The sequence below is a fragment of the Platalea leucorodia genome (assembly GCF_965183815.1).
Source record: "Platalea leucorodia genome assembly, chromosome: 4".
Taxonomy (NCBI): Eukaryota; Metazoa; Chordata; class Aves; order Pelecaniformes; family Threskiornithidae; genus Platalea; species Platalea leucorodia.
In genome coordinates, this window is record NC_138826.1 from 100,352,190 (window position 1) to 100,369,045 (window position 16,856).

General features: G+C 40.8%; 1 protein-coding gene across 1 annotated transcript in view; it reads right to left on the reverse strand.

The window, feature by feature from the left end:
* ASZ1 (ankyrin repeat, SAM and basic leucine zipper domain containing 1) overlaps window positions 1–16,241 on the reverse strand; it is a gene marked incomplete at both ends in the record, with an annotated part of 41,278 nt that extends 25,037 nt beyond the window's left edge. Inside the window, 4 exons of the mRNA XM_082309532.1 lie at window positions 5,831–5,942; window positions 9,091–9,213; window positions 14,530–14,626; window positions 16,137–16,241. Coding sequence (XP_082165658.1) covers window positions 5,831–5,942; window positions 9,091–9,213; window positions 14,530–14,626; window positions 16,137–16,241 — 437 coding nt within the window. The remainder of the gene's footprint in view (window positions 1–5,830; window positions 5,943–9,090; window positions 9,214–14,529; window positions 14,627–16,136) is intronic.
* Window positions 16,242–16,856: the final 615 nt, after the last annotated feature.

Below are 16,856 nucleotides of genomic sequence, written 5' to 3' on the forward strand. Positions count from 1 at the left end.
ATGATGCTACAAGACAGTAATATTTTAGTCTACTGATCTGCAAACTGAACACTGCTTCAGACAACCAGGAAGCATCTTCAGAAGCTTTTGGAGCCAGTTTGACCACTCCAGTGCTGCACATTAAGCTTGGAGCTGAGAAACAAAGCAGTGACAGTGTGTCCACAGCAACACAAGGAAAGCTATTTGCCCCTTTTCTGGCTTACTGGGGTTTTAAGCGATGACATGGGAAACCCTATACAACAAGTAGTATCAGAAGAACATACTTTAGTGTACCGTGAGCTCCAAGACACTTTTTCCAGGCACTGTCTGCTGGAGAAAGGTAGGAGAGTCCCCTACCTTCTTGAAGCAGAACTTGTTAAGAGAATGAGACATACAGCTCTAGTAAGAAGGCTGGGCTGGAAAAGATGACAGCTTAGTTTCAGGTTCACTAGTTTTAGGCTTCATTTCAGATTGCCAGTTCCTGTACCTCTCTGCTCCTGAACTCTGTTTACATGAATGTTTTAAAATTAAAAAGGCATCTGTGTAAGTTCCACAGCACACAGAGGTGGGAAGATAGACAGCTACAAAGTTATCGTCATAGGACTACAAAAATACAAAGGATGTGATTATAAAAGAGATTAGCATAAAAATTAACAAAGGGGATGGCAGAACTCTATGCTATGACATTCCCAATTATCCTGCCCTGTCCTCCTTCATCCTCACTCCATCACATTTTTTACAAGCAAGCTGGTTTAGCTGAAGACACGCACACTTTGACCTAAAGTAGAAAAAGCAATGAGCTATCCACACAGTCAGAAACTTCTCAGACTGTTTTCAACTTTACTGTCAAAGTGGGGGTAATGTCTCCAATCAAGAAATTCACTACGTACATGTGAAATCTACTGCACTTTTCTAATGAAAGGGCAATTCTCTGCCATGTCAAAAACCCAAATCAATTCCATGCAAATAATCCATGATCAGGGTAAATTAGTGGCAGTATGTACTGGTTTTGGCTGGGATAGAGTTAAGTTTCTTCACAGTAGCTAGTATGGGGGTATGGTTTGGATTTGTGCTGGAAACAGTGTTGATAACACAGGGATGCTTTTGTTATCGCTGAGCAGTGCTTACACAGAGTCAAGGCCTTTTCTGCTTCTCACCCCACCCCACCAGCGAGTGGGCTGGGGATGCACAAGAAGCTGGGAGGGGACACAGCAGGGACAGCTGGCCCCAAGTGACCAAAGGGATGTTCCATACCATATGATGTCATGGTCAGCATATAAAGCTGGGGGAGGAAGGAAGAAGTGGGGGACATTCGGAGTGATGGCATTTGTCTTCCCAAGTAACGGTTACATGTGACGGAGCCCTGCTTTCCTGGAGATGGCTGAACACCTGCCTGCCGATGGGAAGTAGTGAAGGAATTCCTTGTTTTGCTTTGCTTGTGTGCGAGGCTTTTGCTTTACCTATGAAACTGTCTTTATCTCAACCCATGAATTTTCTCACTTTTACCCTTCTGATTCTCTCCCCCATCCCACTGCGGGGGAGTGAGTGAGCAGCTGTGTGGTGCTTAGTTGCTGGCTGGGGTTAAACCATGACACAATCATAGGAAGTTTAATATACTTGTGATAGAATGTTGCTGATATAATGCTAATGGATTTCAGTGCAGGTTTTGTTTCTGTTTTACACAAAGGCTGCTCAGGTGACATTCCAAGACACCACAGCACATTGTCGGAATGCCTCTTAAAAATAGCATGTAACGTTGCTACTGTCCGCAAGTATTTTATACCTCTGCCCATAAACTGTGATCAGTTGTAAGCCTGTTGGTACCACTGTACAGTCAATACTAGCTGGGAAAAGTACAATCATCTCTTTCGGTGTCTAGGCTCCTTCCCCCTACCAAAAGATCTGATGAACAAGCCTCAACACTTACATTCAAAAGCCACTCTTCCAAACTCACAGAACTCGCACATTTACCATGCTTTTGACCTCTCCCTAACTTGGATAAGAGAAGAGCTATACAGACATAGCCCAGATGAACACAGTACTTTGGTAAATGTAATTTTGCATCTGATTTTTTATATTTAGCCCTGCTGTCCTGATGTTTGATCAACAAAATAAGTCTTTCTGTCCTGAGTTCATAGTGCTAGAATAAAACTCTCTGAAAGGCATGAAGTATAATATAGCATAACACCACAAGGTATTTTTTGCTCTGACGTAGATCAAAGATCTTGACTCAATCACTATTAAATTCCCTGATTTTCTTGTCCCAGCCATAAAATGCACTGTAGTGCATTACCTTTTCCCAGGCTATTTACCTTTACTGAAATGTACTGTTTGTCATTTGGCATGGTTAACTATCACACAATGATAATGTCAAGGTCTTTGAAATTATTATGTGGTAGTGCAGAGTTACTATCTTATCAGTAGCAATAAATATCTTGCTAAAATTGGGGTGTTACACAATTGCTTTATTCTGACTACGCAACCTGAAAAAATTCCCCCTTGCATTATCATCTTCTCAAGAGGGCAAAATAGACCAAAACTTTCATCATGAAACCATTTTTGATACTGCTCAAAACTGCTCTGAATGTAAGCGTAAGAGAACATACGTAGGCAACTTAATACCAGACCTGAGCAGTGATTATAATTTTCATGTGTATGCATTCATGTACTTTTCATCTGTACAATGACAAAAGATAGACAAAGCTCTAGTTCTTATAATACTCACCCTAAAAAAAAAAAAAAATAAAAAAAATCAAAGACTTTCTGAAGACTTTTCTTTAAACATACGCAAAATTCATAAGCATTTTAGAGCAGAAACACTGAAGACTTGGTCATTGACCAGGACTTCATTGTGCCAGAAATGTTGAGAGTGAGGTAAAAAAAAGCCACACAAACAAAACCAAACCTCTACATATCTCATACAGACAAAAGACAAAGAGTTCATGTCAAAATAAAGGAGGTTTCAATCATTCACCTATTTGTACCTCGTTCTAACAAAGAGCTATTGGCATGAAACATCAACTCAAAACACTCTCCTTACTGGCAAAGCCATTAGGTTTCTTTTACTCTACTTTATGTAAACTAGATCTTGGAGGATGCCATCACTAAAATCCATATTTACTAAACAACCTATGACATGTAATCCTAGCAGCAGTGATTTAGTTATCAGTTGGTCATGCCTTTTCCTTCTGCCTATAATGAAATCACAGCTGAACATTAATAAAACCAGTACCTTGAAGAAAGTCCTGCAGGTTAAAAGAGATTTTAAAAAAAGACTGCTTAAATATTTCCAGGCCTTACAAAAGGATAAAGTATAGAATTTACATTTTGGAGCAAGAGGGAGGTGAATGACACAAGATAAGTAGAACAAATTTCTCAAGGTATCATTCACTTAAATGAAGCACTCAGGGTATGGTAGCTCTACAAAAACTATACAGAGCAAGTCTTACAATGCCTTCTTGTTTCAACTAGCCATTACCTTACTTCTTGTTTGTCTTTCAAAACTCTTCAGTTAGCACTTATGCTTTGACACGCTACATTCTCATTAACAAAACTGTTTTTACAGCCATCAGTATTCAGTTCCCAATTTTGATTTAACAAAAATATGGGAAGTTACTCTACTGAATACTTTCTCCTCAGTACTCTATCCTACTGCAAAGAAACCATCTACCTACCCACTTCTAAATCCATCTTCTTTCTTAGACTGCATTTCAAAAATCAGTTTATTTCTCACTAGTCCTTCCCTGCTCCACACACACTTCACAAATTAGACAAAAATAATTGCAGGTTTCTGTCTATCACCTCCAGATGACATGAAATAAAAAAGCCTACTGGGTGCCCTGACAGCCCAACAGAGCAAGGATAAATACCAAACTCTACCTTACATCAAAGTTAAGTATTCTGCTTTGCATTCACACACATTCCAGTTGTTGGCAGACAAAAGAGAAGCTTCCTAAAATCATTCTGGTTCTTAAGTGCTGAGACAGACAAATAATGTGAAGCTTAGTTCTTAACACCTGTGGTAAGCTGATCACACAGGAAGTACTCTTACAATAATCTCAACTCACTGACAGTTCTGATGTCCTCCCACAGAACATCCTGCTTGCTCTAATGAAACAGGTGATGTGGGACTGCAGTACCATATAGAGGGTCTGTTTTGATCCCTTATCTTCACAGAACCTGGTTTGATGTGTTTCATTCCCCCATTTCAGAACACAGTGGAATAAGCCCACAAGAAGCAGCACCTTCTGCCCGAGCAGTGCCAATGATGAGAGTGGTATGCACCGATGTCAAATACTGGAAAGGAAAAAAGGCAGCACGAAGATTTTTGAAAAATCCAGCCCTTGTCATCTATCTTCTACTTTTGTTTGGTACAAATATGACATTTTTGATTGTCACTTAATTTGTCTTTTCATTTTTCAAATGAAAAACTACTATTGTAAAAGTGAACCACCCACCCCCCCCCCCCCCCACTGGACACCGTATCTGATGTATGCAAGCATAACTCATATGTTAGCACAAGGTCTTAGGAAACAAAGAGATAGTGAATAAATATTTGTATATAAAGACCAACTATGCATAACGTACTCTAAGTTTATAAATACAGTTTTGCCCTTAAAATTCCCATCTCTTGTGTCAGAATCTGAACTTTTTTTTTCCCCAAAGTTTAGCCGAAGGCTTTTCCAAATGTAAACCTGCAGCTTTGCACTCTGTCTTACATTTTCAAACACCGAGGACAAAGTTTCATAATGCAAAACTTCCCCCATTTTTTAAAGTAGAATGTTTATCCTAACAGCCAGCTATTTGACAGCAACAATATGTAATTATTTCAGAGTCTGTAGCTTTCTCTTCTTTCATGAACAATTTTAGCCTCTCTGATAAGAACAAATGAATGGCATTTAAATTTGGTACCAGACATGAGTGGCACTTCAGCACAGCTATGTTTCCTCACTCTCTATCAGTACTATGCTCACAGTGAGGGTCAGGACCCAGACTAATTGAATTCTACTAATGAGAAGCAACAAGCCTCCAATTCTGTTCTTTTTAGAGGACTACACCGTCCACATATCTCAGGTAATGTAGTGAAAGAGCTATGGTATAAAAAATGAATTTCGGTTAGTTGAAAACCAAGCAGTTTCAATTTGACCCAAACAATATCTTTTTTTCCAGCAGAGGGAGGACAGTTTATCCTGGAAAGAATTTCTTTCTTTTTGATGCAAAATGAAACGTTGCATCAGACTATGCAACTACAGACATCTCACGATGCATTGCTTCAGACTGCTGAGACATAAAGTGGTAATTCAAGAAACAAGCTGTTACTTAATCTCCTTTTGATTTGGATTATTCCAGATTGTACTGAAATAAATGTATTTTATTTACAGAGAAGTTTTCTTTTTCCATAGAAGGCTGTCTGTGAAAGGAATATAGGTAGATACCCACAAAAAGCTCAAAAGGAGGACATAAATTTAAATAATTAACTGATTTAACTTACAGCCTTATACAGAAGAGGCAATGTGATTTCAGAAAGGCAGAGGACATATTTCTTGCCCTTATACTGCAGTCTACCAAAGTATTAAGATTAGTTTTTATCTTAAATTTGTATCTTGTTCGGCTGAGGAACATACTTAAATTTGATAAATCTGATCATAGTCTTATTTAGTCAGATGAATGACTGTACTAGGAGAAAAAAAATATCTGGACACTAATCTTTCCTTATACAGACAGCAGAAAAGTTACAAAAAGCTAATGAAGTACATGTCATCTCAACCAACAACAGCTATGTCTATAAAGACGTCTCTGTATATTAATATTAAAATTTATGCCGTATTCACAGACATGAGATTTTTGGTACCTGCAAGTAAGGTTAGGGTCAGCATTCCTTGACAGAAGCAGTTCTACGGTCTTCAAGATGTTTTCCTCTGAAGCATGCGCAGCACATGCTGCCATCAGCACAGTGTACTTATCTGTTTTGAAACTTGCAGTTAGAGAATTACATATGTAAATGTAAATACCATGCTAATCCAGAAGTTCCTTTAAAAGCCTTTACATTTGCTAGAGTTGTTAATCAGGTTCTGATACTCTAAGATATTTAGAAAAGGGTAAGAAACTTGCTTTCTTTCCAGTGAAAGTCACTAGAATTATCAGGTAAGATAAAGGCATCTGGGAAGAGAAGATACTCGGAAAGATGAGAGTGAATGGCAGTAGTAAAGCATCTATTCCTACTGAAGTTTAGGATAGCAAAAAAAAAAAAAATCCAGTAGGAGCTTAACTATAGATGCTTGTTTCTCAAATCTTGTTCCACACCAGTAGATTCACTTCCTGTTCCTCCCCACCTCTCCCCCAAATACAGTCAAGGGGAGAAACCGCTTACAGGAATTTAACTGCAATGGATAAAAACAGTGCATGAAATGTATTATAAACACATAGCAACACCAATTTTAGGGAGGACAGAGGCCCATACAAAGGACAGCTGAAGTAACAAGGCTTTATTATAAGGCTTAAGGAGAAGGAAGTTAAGTTTACTAAACTAGACTACTATGGTGCAGTAGTGGCAGGAGGAGGATTAAAAGTATATTTTCATATGTGGATTTAAAGAACATCGACACAGTCCATAAAGATTCATCAGGAGGAACCAGTGTAGTTGCTCCAGCTCTGAAGCCAGCTGGGTGTTACGTGCCACCTTTGCTCACAAATCAGAATTGTACGCCACTGCTGTTTGCCCACAGAACAGGGGAGATCTCCCTTCCCATGGTTCTCCTAGAGAGATGTGGGAAGCATCACACCTCAAGGACCTTAGCGAGTTAGTTGGCCCCAGAGTCAATTAGAAGACTGCAGTTTGAATAACTGCCCGTTTTGCTTATTGCACAAACTTGTTCACAAGTTCAAACATGCCTTTAACAATTTGTTTTAACAAGTATAATTTTAGCTGTACCTACTTCAGACCATACCATGAAGTGTTACAACATATTTTCTAACTTTCTTGTAGAAATTTTAAGACCGTGTATATATTAACACCTTTATTCTTCAACTGAGGTCAGATTTTATTATATTTAAACATGAGAAGTTTGTTACGTACTTTACCCTCCTCTGCTCTACTTTCTGTTATTTCTCACCACTTCTTGTCCCCCAGCCCTCCAAAGATCTTAGTTTTGCATTTAAATTCATCTGTTTTTTTAATATACCATCTTTTATTTTTAAACTACTTCATGTAGAAGTTCTAACACACATAAATCAGTATGCTAAATAAAAATTAAGTTTCAGAGAGTCACTTAAACTCCTGAACAGTAAGCAATTAACATTTCAGTAAATTACTTGATACACTGACAAGATTTTACTCAAAATGTTTAACCTGGTTATCAATAACAACATGAATGGAAAGACAGCAGGACTTTGAACACAGGCAGTGATAAGCACTGTTAATCTGGGAATGATATTTAGGAGGAACCTGTAGTTATATTTGTATTCAGTAATTCAGGCAGTGATAAAGAGTGGGAAACTAATTTCTGTTAGCCTAACTATAGCTCATACATGTGAGCAAGAGAAGAGGAAGAAACACCTTAGAATTCTCAGGTTTCTCTTTTGCAGAGAAAAACTGGTAAGAGGCTGCAAAAAAGATTAGTTTATGTTCAGCCTAGCTGAAAAACCCAGAAGAGCCAGCGAATTTACTCCTCAAAGATGCTGCATTCTGATCCCACCACATAGCGAATGCTACATTAGTTCCTTGTTCTTCATGACTACTGAAAAGGGTAAAATTAAGCAACCACTTACAAAGAATGACAGTAATTAACACTATAGCTATTATTAGGGATTATAAGCATTATAGGATAATTAGTGTAGGATCACTTATGTGATTGCCTGCTGATGTAAAAAAAGCAGCAGGACTGGTGACATTTAGTACCACTTTAGGATGGCATAGCTTTACTGAACACGTGGCCTGACCTGAACCAAAGACACGCAAGACTGTTCCTGGCTGGACGGTACTCTGCTGCGCATATGCCCTAGCTACTGTTTCCCTACACAGACTAACAGGGAAACAAGCAGAGAAACCTGATCCTAGCAAGGTGCCACTTAGGGCAAACACAGTTGGTCACACACTGAAAAAATGCCATGCATGTTGGTTAACTGGTCAGCCGAAACTGCTGCCCATAGCAGTTTCTGCCCCATTTACAGCCCTCTACAGCCATGAACAAGGAACAGGTATAAACTGTAGGCACCCACAGTTGTAGATAGCCACATGGAAGTTCTCTGAAGTTGGCTACAAGGACAGTAATTCGAAGGCATGATTGTTTTTGGTGCAGGCAATCTACTCTAACCTCATACTCTGATCAGCTGCTAAGAAGTTCAAGAAAATTTTCAGAGCTAGACTTGTACCGCTTACATTTCAGTCTACTATTACAAATATCGGCAAGTTACTGGAAAATAAGATCACTGCTTTTATGTACTTGACAGTATCGTGTGTCACATCAGTTTCTTCTGTATTGCAATGCCTTTTCTTGAACTTGGATAAATCTTCCAACACAATGAAAGAGAAGGAAAATAGCCACAGTTTAAGTAGGAAAAAGTTATTCTTAAGCCATAAAAATTGACAGAGGAACCGACATTACTCAGAAGCTCCACTGAACTCTTGCAGAAAAAGATGATCTAGCAACACACTGAAGAATAGTTTTCACTTAATAGAAAAATTGTGCTCTAGTTTTAGAGAAGTCCACATTAGTTGCCCACAAACTGGAAAGCTATTCCTGTTGTTTGGGATTCTAGCTGGTTTCTGCATCTACATAACAGGATCAAATAAAGGAAGTTTTAACTCTACAACTTTATCCTAGAATTCTTGAACAATTATTTCCAAACACCCTTTTTAAAAAACTACTTGGGGATTGAATGAGAAAGAACAAGAAAACCCATTGATTGAACCCAGATCAGTTGCAAGAACACAATTTTTACTTTAGAACTACTACTATTACTTCAAAACTGTGAAAGTTAGACTAGGTCTCAGTTATATTGTGAACTTTGATTCTCCCCCCCCCCCCCCCCATATATGTAAAAAGAGAATAGGGATAGGACAATGTCTGGTACTGTGCATTTACTGGCCAGTGTTTTTCATTCACATCTTACCTATTTCAAAACATGCATTAGCACCTCTGTCCAGAAGAAGACGCACTACTGCAAAATCAGCCACACTGGCAGCACACATCAGGGGAGTCCATCCAAACTGAAAGCCAGATTCTATGCTTATACCTGTCAAAATTTAAGATACTAAAATCATAAAAATGAACCACAATAAACACGCATTTTGTAAAATTTACTCTTAATATGTTCTGTTATAACGGTTACACACTGTTTGCGTTTAGTCCTAGGGAGAGAAGTCTCTTATATAATTTTCATTTTTTTTTAATACACCTTTATCTAGAATACCAGAAAACAACTTTTAGAACTGACACCAAGGAAGCTCAGTTCTCAATCCAAGATGTTAAGCACCACAGGAAGACTACATTAAAAAAAAAAAACAAGTGAGTAATAAATTTAACTGCAAAAATAATTTCAGAGAAGTGCACAGAATCTCTGTTTTCTCCATTTATGTGCAACAGCTTTCCTCAGTCAAAATGAAAAATTTTTATTCTTGCCAAGCCAAGTGGACTGCTGTGGAAGCAACTTGCTTGTCAAGCTATTAAGATTGTATCAACTAGGGTTTTCCTGCTTCACAGCCCCTTTTATTCTCTGCTTTGCCAGACAGTTAACTAGCAGATACCAGTTTTGCATTCGGTACTAACAAAATATTATCTCAAAAGAAAGAAGAAATAGAAGATTATGCAAGATCCAGTCACAATCACCAGATTTGTTTGTTACTCTTTATAATAGCCACATCTTCCTTTGTGGCTAGAAGTAAGCTTGCCAGACAGCCCTCCCAAATTCACCAAGAACCAAGTACCAGACCGAGATACTCATCTGACAACTTTCAAATAAAAATTTCTATACATTTTTGCAATAAGAGGAATCATCTTTCCTTCAACCCTTCCTCAAATATTACTTCCTCTATAACAGTTTCCATCAGCTGGTTCCATATTAGCCCAACAGTGACTATGGATAATTAAAAATACTTCTTTACAAGAGACAGTTCTGAAAAAAAACAAAACCGTCCTAAGAAACTCGTGACTGTTGAGCTACATGCATACCTTTTCATGCAAAATGTGTATTTACTTTCCCTGCCTTGGTAGTTTGTCAAAGATGTGCTCAGTGTAGCAACAAAGTCATTAAAGCTGAGGGAGTAACAGGTCACTGCTCTGGGACTGATTCTTCAACTGTTTAAGATCACTGGAGTTGTAGACGTGGTCAGTAAAGAGGAAACATTCAATGAAAGCCAGGTGTTGAAGCACTCTAACACCTGCAAGCCACAGAATTTATGATCAAATCTTAGTAATGCATACATACTAGCTGCAACTCTTAGTGTCACAACATGCCAGTTTGTCTGCAGTACACAAAACATTTCATTGAAGCCCACAGCCAAGTTCTACAAGGGGAGCCAGTAAGCATCCCTTAGCAGTCATATGTGAACTTCCTTGTAGACAAGCCACTGCAAGAATTTAGAAAGTCTGATATCCAACAGCACACTGAAGTAACATTAGTAGGAAAGGAATACCAGAAAGCTGGCACTCTGTCCCTTTTCCTCTTAAGAAGAAAAGCAGTCCATGTAACTAAAGCTCCCATCTAGAGCTTCTTATTTTAATACATACCTGAACAATAGTGACAAATGATCTACTCAGGAGGCACATAGAGACTCGAGAAGGTATTTTCTTCGCTGCTTTCTTTACACATATAGCAGACAGTATCTGCCACAATGCTGGTGCTTTTTCTAAGTCCTAGACGTAGAATGGTGTTGCTGGCAATGAAATGTCAAAGCTGCGTTACAGCTTGTCTGTCCTGCATGGTCTCCTACCATCTTTGTAGCAACGGCCTTAAAGCACCACGCAGTGTGAAAGTCACAATGCAAACCAACTAGAGTCTCAGAGGAAGACAAAGAAAGGACAACCAAAACAGTAACAGTCACATCGCTTCTTGGCTGCATGGTTATAGGAGTTGACTGAAGCAGAAATGTCTCCCCTTGGTTACTACTCAGACTCTCTCATTACACGAGCTGTTCTTGAAGTAAGCAGCGTTAGTTTAGCATTTAAAACGGCCCTTAAGAAGTCCTATAAGGCAACCATGAAGCCCAGAAAAAAATTTTTAGTGAAAAATCAGGCCGGATCCAACAGCCAGAGAGAGGCGAGGATGCTGCAATTCCATGCCCTCAGGTCCAACCAGTATTGATGCTGAGCATGTATTCCCGGCAGGCACACACATACACCGCCAGCCACACCAATCAACACAAGCAACAGAGCACTCATGTGAACACAGACAGCACCAATGGTCTCATCCTGCTCCCCTTTGGGATAGATACATCTCCTCCAACTGCTGGCATCACAGGCACACGGGCCTCTGACCCCTGGTCCCACTCCTCTGGCTGGCACATCCTTTCACTCGCTCCAGTCTCTACAGTTGCTGGCACCCAGGCACAAGCACCCTATGACAGCCCTGGGAGTCCCTTCCTCTGAGGCCATATTTTGGGTTCCTGCCCGCCCTTGGGCAGCTCTACTCCTCTGGGCTTGTGGAGATGGGCCTGTGACAGGCTGACGGCTTCCAGGACAGGCCTGGGAAGAGCTGGGCCACGGTATTATTTGGACTCCCCCACCTGTCATTGCGCCTCTGTGTTTCCTTGTGGGCACGAGCAGAGGAGCTTTTCAGTCACATCACCTCATGAATTATGTCTAGGAGGCAAAGCAGATACAACATTCTTTCTTACAATCTGAGTTACAGACAACTATCCTCCTCTTTAGAAGGAATAGGGAGAAATACATTCTGGCCCCAGATGTGCTCTACAGCAGAAACTATATGAAGCATATGAATAACGGTGAAGCAAAAGAACAGCAAAGGAAGAATTATGTTCTTCCTGTGTTTACTACAGTTTTTCCAGTACCTCTTTCACATATTTTGTTGACTGTGGCTAATAACAGTTATAGTAGAAAGGCTGTTTTAATACAGAAAAATGTAACCTCAAATTCAAAAAGGTTAACAAGGTAATGCCTGAAGAACTACAATCAATCTCTACATACAGCTTTGTATTCTAAATAATTCCATGTTGACACCAAAGAAAATGAGGTCTTAAAAGACTTTCACTTAGTTTAAGAACAGCTCTTAGTATTAGAATCCATTCACATTCAGACCCAATTTATCTGAGGGAAAAGTTCTAAAATGCTTGATTCTAGAAGACTTATCTCTAATAGAAGTATTGATTTCTTTTAAGTCTGTCAGCACTTTGTGTTGTGGTTCCACAATACCTTAAAAGCTGAGTTAAATCAGAGTTGCTGATGTCTCCCACTGCTGAGCCAGTTACAGTTCTCATCTGACTCCGGGTTCAGAGTCTTAAACTGACTGAAAAATCATTCATACACCCCCCGCCCTGCCACTCCCATAGTTTATGACCATCTTAATTCCCTGAGCTGGCTCACAAAAGATCAGATGAGCTCCAGCACTCATGCAAAGATAGGAGTGGAACAGACAGCTGAATAAAAATAGGAAAGAGGATTTGACTGTAGCTATATCTTTGATCAGCCTAAACCATCATGAGGTCCTAACTTTTAATTTCATTGGGGAAAATGAACATACGAATTGTATGGTGTTAAGTATTTTACTCCCAAAGCAGACCAAAATGCCCAAGTCATCTTTGAACCTGCTACTTGCCTGCATTACTTTTTGTGACACGCACTTCAGGAACTTGTTCTTAGTATGTTGCCATTTTATACGAGGAGTAAGAGAAGACATTGTGCTTGTCCATCTCCTGAAGGAGTTCTGCGAAACTGCCTCAGCACTGAAGATTGTTAAAGCAATGGCTAAGCAAGTCAGAAGGCATGTTCTCGTTCTACCTGAAAGAAGGGCCACAACCGTTGCTAGGAAATCCACTTTCAACACAAACCCTGAGTTTGGTCGAGGGCTGGTAGCAGGCCTGCTACAAGCTCTACTGAGCATACACTAAAGGCAACTTTGGAGGCAAAGATTTTATCTGATTGAGCACCGATCCTCTGAAGGACAATGTTCTACAGAAACACCTCCCTGTCAGAGACATTGTGTTCTACTGCTCTGCAGGACAGTACTGGATGGGTCAAAATTTATTGTTCATCACATTTTCAGGAAATGATAGATTCTCTTGTGATACTGCCTTGTGCATTTCAGAGGACAGGGCGCCACACTACATGAATCTTTGGTTTGACCTTGCACTCTTACAGATACCCATCATCATCTTCCAACAGCATAGACCTGCTCGCTATGTGGCAGGCATCAACACAGAAAGTGAACTATTGCCATTTGACTGAAATACAAGCAATTAAAAATGGATGGCTGTAACAAAACAATTAAGCCACCTGATGCACAGACATCACTAAAACCTCTATCTATAAATAAGAATATATTTTCTCAAAGCAAGACAGAAGACGTATTTCACTCAGCATTACACCTCTGTGCTTCTGCTTGCGCAATAGTTTTTACTTAATTTAAAAAGAAAGCCATTCCCCACTGTGGTGCGAAACTGTTGTCTTCTAAAAGGGCAAGTAACGTCACTGTTTTAAAACTCAGAACAACCCATTGCTAACTAGGAAACTACTTTCTTCCAGCCATAAGACAGATTTTCCTCAGAGAACAAGCTCTTGGGTACTATATTCTGCTTGCTTGCTGAAGCAGAACTTCCTGACAATTATCACTAGGCAGGTCAACTCAGCTATGCAGTTTTTGATTGCCCTGGATGCTTCAATAAGTGATCCAATCCTCCTAACACTGAATAACAGAAATGCATTACAGAGAAATACTGAGTAACAGAACAGGAAGAAAGGCTTTTAGTGTTTAGACAAACTACATTTTAGTGACAAATGCCACATAAACCCTATTAGACCTTCCAGAATCACAAAATCTTTGTCCAGCTGATGTTGCTAGGACAGCAGTATTACACAGGGCACATACCAGAAACTTAACAGTGTTGTGAGTGAAGAAAAAAAAAAAATAATTGAATTTCCAAACTGCGGGAGCACTAAAACAAAAAAGCCAGCCTCCCCTCCCCGCGCCCCCCCCCCAGCAATCTTCAACCCCAAAGTAAGACCACCCACTGAATTCTCACTCTAAATTTAAACCACCTCAAATTCAGTGTTTGTAATTGGTATTTTCAGGCTAAAGACGCACCTGAAAACAAAGAAACACTTTATTTCATAGTTCACACATTACAGTTTTCTCAATTTTCAGGGCTCCTGACTGATGAAATAAATATAAATTAGAAGGAATGTGCTGGAATACAGCATGCTGAGCCACTGAAAAAGTAATTTCATCTTTAAAATAAGAGTTTGTATCCTGTATTGGCAACATTCACATATTCCCACATGCACCCGACACATTATTTTGAAAGGAGAAACTTCAAAGCTTTAGAATTCTTGCCAAGTTCAATTTAAAATATTCAACTTCATAACTGACTTTCCTCACCTGAGTTTAAGAGTTCTTCAATTAATGCCACATCACCACGAAACAGAGCCTTCTTTAATGCTTCTTTCTTCTCCGCCTGCAACATTTGATCCAACTGCTAGAGAAGCAAAGAAAAGTTAAATCAAAACCTAGTAACTGTTTCAAGGTAAAAACTACAGCTTGAAGTCAGTATAGAAGCACTAATGACCTCTGTAAGGACAAAGCGGGGTGGGGGTAGGTGTGGAAGCAAGGTAAGACTTTCCTTCTTCCACCTCTGTAGACCTGCTTAGGCTCTACTGTAAAACATAAGTTTTAAAATTAAGTTTTCAGAAAGAAGATATTTACATTTTCAGAGAATGGAACCTTTCTCAACAGACCTCCTACACTGCTCGCAGTTTTTCTTAGTAGTATCTCATTTCAGTTAAGATTCCTTTTCATCTTTTGGTGCTAGAAAAATGATGCAATACATTTCTTTACCTTTTTTGTACATTTCACATGTTGCGAAGCACAGCATCAAAAAAATACATCTAATACAATCAGACATAAAAGTTACAGTTTGGGGCAACGTAGCCCAATGACTAGCTGTCTGGCTTAATCCAGCATGAATCCACTGCTGGAAAGGGCTACCGTTCCTTTTTCCTCCTACTCCTGTGGTAGCAGAGATATTTGTGTTGCTGCATCATAAATGATTTGGCTGAAAAATGCCCTGACCAAAAGGCTAGTTTATGCATCAGACAGTTGCCTGATTCAAGTTCCTTTCAGAAGCATTGCAGATTTGTTCTCTATTAAAGGTGCAGATGCAGCTGAAGAGTGCTGCTGGCATTATCTGGATTATACAAAACACACACATACACCAATAAGTTGAGGACTACTCACTAGCCCTTTGTAGACAGAAGCGGGTATGGAAAGAAGAGAAGTTATATTTCATGATAAGTTTTAAACTCTTGAGAACTCAGAATTGTACAATTTTCCCCAGTACGCTGTAGCCTATCTTTCCAACAACTTTTGTAAAGATTTTAATAGGTGCTTAGTGTCTAGAAAACCAAAGGCAAGAAACAGCCAGTACAATAATTTAGCCTTATTTTTGTTCTACTCACCCAACAATTTCCAAGTAACACATCTCTTTGGATGGGAACCTTGATTTAAAGATCAAGGCCATTGAAAAACCAACTACAACCTTTAGTAAGAGTACTACAATTATCCCCTTACTTCTTCATGTTAGCAAGAAACAGACTCGGAGAATTAAGATACAAAACAGCTTTACAGGCCTCCAGTTGCTTTCATATTTATTCTCATGTTGAAATAGTGACCAGGGTCTGTTACTAAAGGGGAGAAAAGTGTTTAAAAGAAACATTAAGATTTTATGTAAGAGGACAAACCCCCCAAATTTAGGTTTTGTTTACCCCTGGATTAAGGGAACACCACCATTACCCTGCTAGGAAATAATCGCAGAGGAGGTGCCAGCCGCAGCCCCTCCTGAGGCCGGCCTCCTCAGCGAGACCCACCGAGCCCCGCTCCCCTCACCGCGGCTTCAGGCCGACGCCACCTCCCTCGCGTCACCCCACCCCGAGACCGCCCGGCCGCAGGCCCCAGCTCGAGCGGGCCGGGAGCGCGGAGGCCCGGCCCACCTGCGGCTCGGGCCGCACGACGCCGATGTCCCAGCCGTCCTCGTCGCTGTCGCCCTCCTCGTCGCCCCCCGCCACGACTCGGGACCCCCAGGCCGCGGCGGCCATGGCGCCCCCCTCCGCGCGCGCGTCGCCTCAGCAGCTCACGTGGCCCGCGGCGGCCGCGCCGCTTTCCCGCGCGCGTGCGCGGCTCTCGCGGGGGCGGTGGCGGCGCGGCGCGTGCTGGGCGCGTGGTGCCCCGCCGGTGAGGAGGGGCGGCCGGGCGCCTCGCGGCGCTGCCCCTCACGGCGCTGCCCCTCACAGCGGTGCCCGCCGCCCCTGCCCCAGCGCCCCTTTCTGGGCGAGGCAGGAGGAGCTCGTGAGGTGAAGGCGGTAGCGCGGTCCGTGCCGGTGGTGGCGTTACAGCCTCAGGTGAAAGAAACCTATAAAACTTAGGGTTATGAGCATATGGGAATGTAACGTGGCTTACTAGTGGCTCAGCTCTTTTGCGGGGTGTTAGGTACCACAGCAGGGCTATGTATGAAGCTGACTCCCTAGATCTGTGACTGGTACATGCGTGTAAATCCAAGGTAAAAGATTAGGTTTTCTCTCTTTTATTTCTGTCATCATTAATATGCTCTTAAAATGTCACCTAACCTAACAGCAGCCGGTTACATTACTTACGTCTATGTGCACGCACTGTTACGTAGCCAAAGCCTGTGGTGGTGACAGTTACATGGGGAA